The sequence below is a fragment of the Mytilus edulis genome, chromosome 1, assembly GCF_963676685.1.
Source record: "Mytilus edulis chromosome 1, xbMytEdul2.2, whole genome shotgun sequence".
NCBI lineage: Eukaryota > Metazoa > Mollusca > Bivalvia > Mytilida > Mytilidae > Mytilus > Mytilus edulis.
In genome coordinates this window covers 58,122,899-58,135,708 of record NC_092344.1, presented here as the reverse complement: position 1 = coordinate 58,135,708, position 12,810 = coordinate 58,122,899, and the positions used below count along the sequence as shown (strand labels likewise).

General features: G+C 32.2%; 1 protein-coding gene and 1 long non-coding RNA gene across 2 annotated transcripts in view; both read right to left on the bottom strand.

Annotated features, from left to right (window-relative positions):
* Positions 1 to 10,180, bottom strand: part of LOC139485679 (universal stress protein in QAH/OAS sulfhydrylase 3'region-like) — a 33,775-nt gene extending 23,595 nt beyond the window's left edge. Inside the window, exon 1 of the mRNA XM_071270319.1 lies at positions 9,953 to 10,180. Coding sequence (XP_071126420.1) covers positions 9,953 to 10,040 — 88 coding nt within the window. The 5' untranslated portion in view covers positions 10,041 to 10,180. The remainder of the gene's footprint in view (positions 1 to 9,952) is intronic.
* LOC139485827 (uncharacterized) overlaps positions 1 to 12,810 on the bottom strand; it is a 971,519-nt gene that overhangs the window by 240,645 nt on the left and 718,064 nt on the right. The window lies entirely within an intron of this gene.

The following is a 12,810-nucleotide window of genomic DNA, read 5'->3' as shown; positions in this document are numbered from 1 at the left end:
CGTTGTTCACCTATGAAAGCTAGTATTATATTGTATAAACTGTTTGTTTTATATGCATGTCCATTATATTATACTATTATTCTAAAATAACAACAAATATCATAATGATTCATAGAATAGAAGAGACTGAATGCGTTGTCATCCAATATTACAAATTGCAAATTATACACAAGGGAAATATCACGAGTCGCACTTAATCAAATAGTTATGTCATTGCCAAAACAAGCAATGTGTTACATTTCGTTCTAAATCAATTCTATAATTTGTAATTATTTATAATGTTTTAATGCCTTAACATTTTGCTGGCCGATGTTAAATTTCTATTGTGCTCGATTCTACATGACATAATGGAACATGGGTCAATTTTATGTAATATAAAAAAGATATGGGAGCCTGACGTGCGAACTAGACAGTCAGAGATTTGTTATCAGTGATGTACATTAATAGTAAATTAATATCAATATGGGTTTTTATGCCAAATCAGTCTCCATTCTGATAAGAATGTTTTTTTTTCTCGTTTAAACTGATTTATAAAACAGTTTTTATCTCGTGGAGAGGTACTTTAACACATACGACTTTTTTATGTTATCGCTAAACGAATGTACATAATTTGTATTTTGAACATTTCTTTTCTTTTTTATTCTCAAACAATACGTATTGTTATATTAAGTATGAAGAAGAACTGTACGTGCGCTGTTAGGTGAATGAGATTTGGATTTGAAAATATTTGATTAATTTATTAATGATAATCATTCATATCCTGAGGGGTTTGGGCCTATCAACAATACAATACATAGAGAATAATACATGGCAAAATCCGTATCATATGCAGTATCCCGAGATACCAATATCATACCGAGGTCCTTTAGGTCCAAGGGATGATATTGGTCGAGGGTGATTCGGCACGTGATACGGATTTTGCCATGTTTTATACGCGTTATCATATATTTTAACAGGAGAGTATATATGAACTGCTTTTTGATCATTAGCACATTGGTTACCTTCAGTTCTACTGTTGTCTTGTTTTAAAAGCTTTAAATGAACTGTCTGTTCAATAACTCATCCGAAGCACCTGGTTACCTTTCAATTTGCTTGCTGTTGTTTTGAAAATATTTTGTTTCTTGTATTTTTGTGTGTTTTGTATGGCATTTCAATGAATTCTTTTTTATAGTTGCATTGCGAATATGAAAACTCGACGTTTGTGACATCATATGCCAAACAATGATGTCATTCAATAAATTGCGTCAGGCCCAAATGACCGTAACGTTCATTTAGGACCCATTTTGAGGAAAATACTCCTTGACAAGCTTGCATTAATTAAAACGGACTTAATGTAAAAATGAAGAAGAAAAATGAGTAGGGGTGTGATAAAGGGTGTGACAAAGGGTATGATAAAGGGCACACCTGTGATAAAGGGTGCGCATCAACGATGCGCGATATGGATTAAACAGCAGGCTATTTATCAAATATTCAAAACTACTGTAATAGTATTTACTACTTAATATATGATAAAATATATACACAAGGGAAATATCATGATTTATTTTCATTATATAGTTATGTCATTACTGAAACATACAAGGCGCTATATTTTGTTATAAAACCAAATCGTAGTATATATTGTGATATGTTTTAAAAATATAGTAAAAGTTATATGTCACCGAGCATCTTCCCAAGCTACAGGTTGTGACAAAATGACACATTGTATATGAAATATACAGGAAAAACATCATTATATTAGAAGATAAACTAAATGATAGAATTGTAAAAAAAAACAAACAAAAAAAACAAGAGTTTTTTGAAAATGCTGCTTAAAATGAAATTCACATCAGGTATCTGCATTCCTCAACAAATTTTGCCTATTCGATTGAAAATCTGGACCTGGGGTTATTTACAATCCAGAATAGTGAAAGACCCAAGGCACTTGTCTCAATTTTTTCCATCTATATACCTTAATATAATACGTGTGATAGTAATGTATATTGGATAAAAACAATTCTGAGACAAGTGCCAGTGTGATAGACACCAATACTACTTTAATTAATGTAAGATGATGGATATGGTACCATTAATAACAATTTATATAGTACCTGTCGATTAATGGAGGAAGATCGATATATTTCAATCATTATATCTATCTTAATTTACTAATACGTTATAGGAGATTGTAGAATCTATACACCTTTGATAAGAAAAACATCAGTCGTGTAAGGAACATAATTACATATATTCTTAAATGAAAGTAGAGACATTCAAGGTCGCCTTCGAAACGACCATGACAGTATCTTGCGTTGTTCACAATGGAATTCTATAATGATTAAATTTGACATCCGTAGTCATACAGTGTAAAACAAATCTTCTTATAATATATGTAAGATCTAATCAATTGTATTTGAATATGGTAAATTTTCAGCAAAATTCAAGGATAAGCCAAACTGACGAATAGTTCCTTAACTAAGTAATGAACGTACACTTTCTTTGGATGGAATTCGAACATAATGTATTACATTTCCTCTGATTGTTATTCTTTAAGACATGCTTACAATTTAATTGAATACATGTCTAAATATAAAACAACTATTACAAAACTTCTTACACATGAAAGGGTCTATCTTATTGTGATTTATTAGTAGACTTGTTATATTAATAGATTATTTATCATTGATTTGTGCAATTTTATTCAAAGATCGTTTAAGGTTCAAAATTTTGAAAGCCCCAATTTTAAATGTATCGTATATTACAACTATTTGATTTTATTGTTTGGCCGCCTCTCTGAAATCTGAATAAAACCATGGTAGACGTTGCTAGTGATTAACGTATATATCATTCCTTGGACATGATCAAACTATTAAGGCGAATGACCTTGGTATCTGAGCTAACATTCAAGCTCATTAAGGTTTCTTTTGGATAACAGAAAAACATCCGTCTTCAATAATGTATGTAATTCAAAACAAGCACTGATTAAAATCGAACTGGTACTTAATCGAATGCAAAAAAAAAGTCATTGGTTTTTTTTGTAAAAGTTAATATTTTCCTATTTCAGTGTAATTACATACATGTATAGTTGATTGAAGGAATTAGGTGTTGACGAACAGTATTGTAAGATTTCTGCTTGTATGGTGGTTATTCTATTGACTTTCAATTACAAACATTTTGATCCTAGAATTTAAAGAATCAAGCAATTACTAGGTTCAAACATAGCAGGTAACGCTTCTTCGTCAACGGTTCTTCTTGGCGTTTTCTATTCTCTGTAATAATAAACAATGTAACCAAATACCTGTTATGTCTAAATATTGGTCCGCATTTGTCTGTCTTGTTTATTTTAATGTTTTGCTATTTTGACCTGCTAATGACGTTGCTTGTATTTTAGAACAGGCATTGGTTTTTTTTATTATTTGGATAACTTCTATAAAAAAAAATATGATTAAGATAAAAAAAAATGTGTGTTGTCCGGATCAGTTTTAGCATGTGTGCTCGGCGAATTTATTCAAATCAAGTAAATTTGGCCTTTCTCTTATCCAGTCAATTCAAATTCCATGTATACCTATATTAATCGTATACTTTTAGTAATTATAAATATCTAGTTAACCTTATGCAAAAACCTAGAAATGCATACCATTTTCTTTCAAGACAGTAGTGTTTAAAAAAAAAGAGAGAAGCAAGGGGGTAACAATTAACGCTTTGTTCAACTTCTTCGTCGTTTATAGTGTTTTTTTCAAAATACGTAATTATTAACAAAAGCTTCCAAATTTTTGTATCTTCAATGCTCTATAACTTTGTACGTTCTTTGGCCATCTCTTCTTTTGTTATTCGAGTTTCATTGATTAGTCTTTTATAGACAAAAGAGGGGCGAAAGATATCATAGGGACAGTCAAACTCATTCATCTAAAATAAACTGACAACGCCATGGCTAAACATTCAAAAGTCAGACAGACAAATAATAGCACACAAGACAGAACATAGAAAACTAAAGACTAACCAACACGAACCCAATCAAAAACTGGGGGTGATCCCGGGTTCTCCGGAAGGGTAGGAAGATCCTGCTCAACATGTTGCATACGTCGCAAACGCGCGTCTGACGTACACAAGCTTTAGCCTGGTATCTATAATGAATTATGTTTTACTCCAGGTGTAAAAAGTAATGTACAAAATATAAACATTTATCTAAAAGGTTGTTTGAACAATGAGAAAGCGTCAGTTACAGATCTTTTCGAAATGTTAATAATCAACTATTTCTGGATATTTTGTAAACAACGTATACAGCAGTTTCATGAAACAAAACGACTTTATCTAGTGCATAATAACTTACAAGAAACGTTTAGAAATTCACGATACTTTAAAATTGTAGTTGTTTTTCATACTTTTCTAACAAAAGACAGCAATAGTAGTGTAAAGCTAGACTTTACATTTCGGTCTTCATTCGGTGTCTTTCTACGAAATGACAGCTTAAATTTTGATACAATAACGTTCTCGTTAATAATGCTGAAGGATAGATTTGACATATATATGATACATTAACGACTATAGTTTCAATCGCATTTGATTAGTCTCATGTGACACAGCTCATAATCATAAATTAAATGCAACAACGAGGAATGTCACTTCCGTTTTTATAGGATATCAGGGAATTTAGTTTTGTTTTTCTTTTTTATAGCATTGTTCTAACAAAACTTTGATTTTAAATAATGCCAGGCATCATTATGGGTCCTTTGCCTCAGTTGCGCTGTTATTGATATCGACTATTTGGTTTCATTTACAATATTTGTAAGATTACATATAAACCAGTCTCAATATGTTCAAGATCTTTCTAAATTTTAAAAGTAAAATATAATTTGTTAAATCAGTGTTGCCAAAAGTAAAACTTGTTTTCTTTAATGTTTCGAACGCTTAAGATGTAGTGTATCTTGATAATTTAGAACAACATATTTAAGTAAGGTAAAATGCTAAACAAATATATGCATTTACCAATTTAAACACGTAATATTACTATAATTCCTAGATAATTACATAATCGTACGAATTCATAACAACAGATGCTGTTTATCTAGCAGCAGAGAAAATATGAACTTTATCAAATGTCTGCAAACAAATGAAACGTTTATAATGTTTATTATCAAACATAGAGAATAACAAATAAACTCGTGCATATTTCGTGTAACTATGTAGACTTCACAGTGAGAAAGCTGACATATGATGATTGAGTATCATTGTTTATCTTGATACTCTTAAATACTCAATCTGTTTCTATTGGATTGAACGCGTGTGTTCTTGGAAAAAAATAGTCCATATTGTATAACATTATATAAATAACACATAGCTGAGAGGGTGATAGAGTAAATTGGTACCGCGAGAACAAATTGTCAACCGCGTCGAATCCAAGGTTGACAATACTTTTTCGAGGGGTACCAATCTACTCTATAACTCTATTAGCTATGTGTTATTAAATTTATTATAATGTCCTATTCACAATCTTGATTAGAAAACTTTTCTATATGGATAGTCACCCTTACATACTTTTTGATATAAAAGACGAATTTTTGACAGGACTGATATATATTTATATAAAGATTTTTATCTAACTCTACAACTTTTACCATCTCAATCACTGTACATTTAAAGATTAATATACAACACCGTTCGACAAATTAATCTAAATTGAAGAGGGACATATTGGACAACTAGCATATCTATGTCAATCAGAACTGATAAGCAAACTTGTAGCTTTTAATTTTTTGCATCTAAGCAATCGTCTTTTTGTGCTTCATATGCATAAGAATGATATTTAAAGGTCTTCAATTACTATATTGATAATTTTATTTCTGATGACACAAAATCTTGCAATCTGATTGCTGTAAATAAACCAGTTCACTCGTGGATAAAATTTTGCAAAAATTTCACATATTTCGTTATTATTTTTATTTATTTTTTGCCAGATTAAAAATTAAAACAAAACTGGGGGAAAAAATATATAATATTTTGACAAGTAAGAACATTTTTTTAGCATAAGATTGAAAGAAAAAAAACAATTAGGCAAAAATTCACACAAAAATGTTTTATTTTCAAATAAAAAATATACAATTCTCCAAAATTCTAAGACATTTTATAAAGGGTTACATTTGACAATGCACAGGGACATCGGTGTTGTGAAAAATGTGTAGTAGAAGTTCCTCGTAACAATTTTTCGAACGTATTGCTCGGTGTAAAAATAGGTAACGGGACGCTTGTTTAATTCGTTATCTTGGTGCAATCAGGGGTGTACGGAATTGTACATCAGTGTGAAAGTGTGTACACCCCAGATTACATCATTTAACTCATTATTTTTCGAAGACCAACATGCATGTTATGTTAAATGTCGAAATGTAATTCAGGTTGCTTGAGGTTTTTTTAATGATAATGCTCAACAAATAGTCAAGGTTTCAGTATCATCCGTTTTTCAATAATGTCTGTAATTCGAACTATTAGTTTGTCGATTGTTGAATGAGTAATAGGTTTGTTATGAAAAAAATCTGTTTTCTTATTTGAGTGCAATCACATATAGTTGATTGAAGGGGTTAGGTGTTCGGGAATATTCTTGTAAAATATCTACTTGTTAGTTTGTGGTTATTTTATTTAAATCAAGTAACGAATAGTCTATGCATACTAAGGAATATTATGAATCAACCAATATGCTAGTCTAAAAAGTAGTAAGCAACACTTTGTTGTATTGAATATGGTTAGTTACTTCAAGAGAGGGACGAAAGATACCAGAGGGACAGTCAAACTCATCGATCGAAAATAAACTGACAACGCCATGGCTAAAAATGAAAAGGACAAACAGACAAATAATAGTACACATGACACCTATGTTTAGATCTGAAATGTGTTGACTGCCACTGTTTAAGGAATGTGTGGCTAAAGGACTTGGATCAGGTTCTGAGTTTATTTTTTAAACGAATGTAAAAAATAAAATCACACAAATACTCAACTCCGATGAAAATTCAAAACGAAAAGTCCCGAATCAAATGGCAAAATCAAAAACTCAAACATATCAAACGAATTGACAACAACTGTCATATTCCGGCATTTTCTTATGTAGAAAATTGTGAATTAAAATTGGTTTTAAAACTAGATTAACCTCTCACTTGTATGACAGTCGAAAAAAATACATTATATCGACAATGATGAGTGAACAAAACAAACAGAAATATTAGGTAAAAATTTCAAAAATAGTACCCCATATATAGCGTCAGGCATAACTTTTGGATTGTAACATTTTCATTTAACATCAGTTTGGAGGTTTTTCTCGTACCTAGTAAATATTACTTTTATGTATATGTATTTATGTCGATCTAATTCTTATTACAATCATGAATTTCTAGTTTATTCCAGAAAACTAGAAATTCATTCCAAAATGTTTCAAGAGAGTTATAAATCAAACACATTAGACCGTTGGTTGTCCAGTTTGAATGGTTTTACACTAGTTATTTTGGGGCCCTTTATAGCTTGTTGTTTTGTGTGAGCCAAGGCTCTGCGTTGAAGGCCGTACATTGACCTATATTGGTTTACTTTTATAAAATGTTATTTGGATTGAGAGTTGTCTCATTGGCACGCACACCACATCTTCCTATATCTAAATAAGACGAAAACGTTTTTTCTTTCTTAAATTGTAAAGTTATGTGTTACTCCTACAGATAAGAAAATTGGTGTGCAAAACATAACTACTTATCTTAAAAGATTTTTAAACAATTATCAATTGGATAAATTATTTTTTTAATTGTTGATAATCATCTATTTCTGGCTGTTTTGTACAAATATTATACAGCAGCCTCATATAAAAAAAATGATTATCTAGCGAAAGATTTATAAAGTTACATAACCTTAAAAAAACGTTTAACTTTGGAAATTCTGAATTCTTTTCAATGGTATTTGTTTCTTTTATATTATACTCAATTTCATTAAAGGTCGTTCAAAGACTATTAAATTACCATTTGCATAGTGTTCTTCCTCAATGTCTTAAAACGAAATTGCCGTTTGAATAATGTTACATTAACGTTTTCGTATACTAGTATAATGCGGAAGATTGTGAAGTTTTTTGTCCAGACAAACCTCGCTCAGTATCCGGGAGGTTCTGGTATAAACTGAAACAAATAACAGTTTACTACTATAACTAACAATTGATGCTTCCTCTCTAGGTACGCGACAGTCAGGAGTATCATAGAATACAGAGATAAACAATACAGGAGAATAAATGTGATTAGGTTGTGATTTAATGAACTTTTCAAATTGTTATATCCGTTCTTACTGAATTCTTATGGGGGAATGTTTTGCGTTTTCTTATTACATTTGTTTATTTACATTGTTCCAATGAACTGTAATATGTCAGAGGTAATTTTGACGCACTTCGCCTCATGTGCACTGTAAATTGGATCGATTATATTTTTACATGTGCAAAATACTAAAGATAACATATAAGTTCAACATGTTTATAAATGTCAAAACTGCAATTAGTGAGGAAAAAAACATATAACGTTTTCTTTGATGCCTATAAATTTGCTTAACGGGAAGAGAATGTTGTTTATAGGGTCAACACATTTCATTCATTTAATACTTATCAATTAAAACATAGAATATAAATAATTATATAATCATACGAATTATTACACAGCAGGTGCTGTTTATCTAACAAGGGGATAAAATATGAATTATGCCAGATGTCTGCAAACATTTAAAAGATAATAATGAAACTATGATAATGTTTAGCAGGAACCATAACGTATTACGAATATAAACATCGTGTACATGAACACTTCACAGTGAGCATTGTGAGGAAGCTTATATATGTTAATTGAGTTTTATTGGTGATCTTGATATGCATAACAAATTAACTTGTTAGCTTCGGATTTAAACGTGTATGCCTACAGGTAGTTGTATTATTACATTTCCCCATACCTTGACTCGTTATTCTGTAACCAGGCAGACCATGCAATGTATGCTTATAAATACATTTGTTGTAAGCGTCATATTTAATGTTTATTTTTCGTTTATTGTCTTGTTATAATTCAGGTCTTTGCTGTTTACATTTTGAATTGTTTAACATTTTTTGTCAAGTCAGGGTCTTTTATAGTTGACTGCGATATTGGTTTTGTTCATTGACGAAGGTGATACCGCGATCGTTTGTAACTAATACCCAGTCTGCAAATTTGGAGTAGGTCCGGTAAGAACCGATTTTGGCCTCAAATTTCAGTTTCATCTGACGAAAGATTTTGACCACTTTTTAAACACTTAAGTGTCTATTTCATAGGATTCAATTAATTTATGTGAAAGTTTTTAACTTATTTAATCATTAAAAACAATCCGATTCAAGCTCAAATATGAAAAATCTACCAAATATGCGAAAAAATGTCACTTTTCAGATGGTTTTTGTCAAAAACGAAAGTGGCCGCATCCGTGTTCACCCTCAATCTTTATATATGTTATGTATTATCATCAAATACAACTTCCATTTCAATATTTTGGATGAACACGAATGCGGCCACTTTCGTTTTACACGGAAACCGTCTAAAATTTAACGAAAATGCTGGAATTGTAAAGATTTCAGTAATTTAGCATGACTTAATGGTGCTAGTACCCAATATATGTGCATTGTATTGTCAAAAACAGCCCATATTTATGTAGCAGAACCATTCTACTATCCAATAAATAACTAAAAGTTTACATTTTAACAATTTTGTAAAACTGCTATATTTTGGGGCCAAAAAGGGGTCTTACTGGACCTACTCCTTTGATATTTATGTGACTACATATATGCATAAGCAAAAATGTTTTTCATATAATTTAAAGGAGTATACATAATACTTTTAAACGCCAACATAATTAGTTAATTGTCAAATATGACAGCGTTTTGATTGAAAATATAGTAATGTCAATACTTGACAATATCATTTGTAATATATAAAAGATAAAAATCACTTACATTCAATTGCAAACAGTGAATTTTCGCTTCCATCAATGCCGATAACTACAGTTTTACCGGTTTTGGTTTTATCAGAACTCTCTGCCATACTTTTGTCTGGTGAATTTTTCAATATCCGTTAAATGAAAGAACTATAAGGCACGTTGATAGTTAATCGGTTCAATAAAACAAAGTGCTGCTCTTTAAGACAATATGCCAATCGTTGTATAAAATGCAATAGATTTGTTTGCACAATTATAAATCATGCTTAGCTTTCCAATTATCAGAGATCATTGATTGTAAGAACAGAACAGTATTTAATCAAAGCTCTATATTAAACGCAAGGGACGATAAATTTCTCAAGCGTAATCATTCCACAAGAACAATGTCTGTCTTTTATTATTGATTGTACCTTTGTTAAAGTATCAATATGAGATCAGAAGCTGCTTGTATCCGAAGCATTGAACAATTAACAGTAATATGATCATGATCTACAAAATGTATTTTTAATCAATTTTCACACTGATAAAATGTAAACAGAGTTGGAGAGTTGTCACATTTGCACTCGTACCACATCTTCTTATTTCTAGCAACAGTTATAACATGAAGATAGAAGATGCCTCAGCTGCAACCGATGCCACTCCTACCCCAACTTAAAAAAAGAATCGGACAAAGCACTGGCGTATAGTAAAAAAACATGACAATACACGAAATAATACACAAAAAGTTAAAGAAACAAAATAAGAATCACTACGAAAAAAGAGTCCGCAGGTCCTACTCCACACGTCCATCACGTTAATCTTAAAATAATATTTGTCACGTTCATGGATTAGAGATGTATAACATCATTATTTTGATAAAGCATTAATCGAAAAGAACTAGTTTTAAAAACATTTATCAATTTTCAATGGACACATCAATTCAACGTCTGATACGGTGCTTTTTGTCCGCAATTCGCTTTTTGTCCGCTTTTGCTTTTTGTCCGATAATTTTGCTTTTTGTCCGAAACTTTTGCTTTTTGTCCGTTGCTTTTTGTCCGTTTTGCCTTTTGTCCGATTATTTTGCTTTTTGTCCGAAACTTTTGCTTTTTGTCCGTTACTTTTAGTCCGTTTTGCCTTTTGTCCGATTATTTTGCTTTTTGTCCGAAACTTTTGCTTTTTGTCCGTTGCTTTTTGTCCGTTTTGCTTTTTGTCCGATAATTTTGCTTTATGTCCGATATAAAATGTGTATATTTTTGGCAGGTTTCATTTTGAACTTCAAAATACCATGTCCTTTTAGGAGTTAAATACAGACCATACTCACATTATAAATGATTTGTACATGAAATTCCATGTCTTTTACAATATATCGCATTACCTCTAAAATGGCTCGAAGCACTGATATCCTAGACCCGTAGGTGTTGGTCAACAGAGGGCAAGGGGAATACTCTTGTATATCCCTAAGTCTAAAAAACAACTATTGAAAGCTGGCTAAACTAAGACATACTCCAGGTAGGCCATTATACCAGAAGAAGAGGTAGTCAAACCCTTATAAATAGCTTATAGCACTTATGTCCTGGATCTACACGAGTTTATCAGCAACGAATTAAAAGGGGCATGAGTTTCGCCGGTATATCACGAAGTAAAAATAAACCTCATTATTGCCAGCTTTTCAAACTAAGAGATTCTCCACGTTGGCCATTATACCAGAGGTATAGGTAGGCAGTGCCTCTTAAATGGTTCATGGGCCATGGCACTTATATCCTCGACCCGTACGAGTTGGTCAGAAGAGGGTAAGGAGAATACTCTAGTATATCACACAGTCCACCAAAAATAGTGACGGCTGCCCAAACTAAGACATTTTTAGGTGCGCCCTTATACTAGATGTTGGAGTAGTCATTCTCTTAAAAATGGCTCATAGCACTTATGCTATAGACCCGAACGAGTTTGTCAACAATGAGTTAAAAGGGGGATGAATTAGCCCGGTATATAACGAACTTGAAATAAACTGTTGCCCGCTGGCTAAACTAAGTAATTATCCACGCGGGCCATAATATGAGAGGTAGAGGAAGGGATTGCCTCTATAAAATGACCATGAGCACGTATGACCTAGACCCGTACGAGTTAGTCAGCAAAGTGTAAGGTTGGTACCCTAGTATATAATAAAGTCGAACTAAACTATTGCTGGATGGCTAAGAGATTCTCCGCGTGGGCCATGATACCAGAGGTAGAGGTTGTCATTGCCTCTAAAATGGCCTAAATCACTTATTCCCTAGAGAAGTACGCGGTATCATCAAAGGGTTTAAAAGGGAGTTGGAACCTCTGTTTACAAAGAAGTCGAAATAAATTATTGCCGGCTTGCTTAAGTACGAGATTCTCGAAGTTGGCCATTAATCCTAGGTTAAATGTGTGCATTGCCTTTTAAATGGCTGATAAAACTAACGCCCTAGACCTGTACGAGTTTGTCAGCAAAAGGTTAAAGGGGGGATGCGATGCCTCTTTTTACAACAAAAATATAAATTAAGCCGACTGGCCTAACTAAGAGATTCTATACGCGGGGTATTATATCAGAGGATGAGGAAGGCATTACCTCTAACATAGCCATAACACGTATGTCCCAGACCCGTGTAAGTTAATCAGCAAAGGGTAAAGGGGGTACCTAAGTATATCACAAAGTCGAAATAAACTATTGCTGGCTGCCTAAACGAAGAGATTCTCCACATGGGCCATGATACCAGAGGTAGAAGTGGCCTTAGCCTCAAAAATGGCCACTTATGCCGTAGACCCGTACCAGTGCTTCAGCAAAGTATTAAAAGGGGGAGGTGGTATCTATGTTTACAACGAAGTCGAAATGAATTATTGCCGGCTGGCCAAACAAAGAAATTCTCCACATAGGCCATT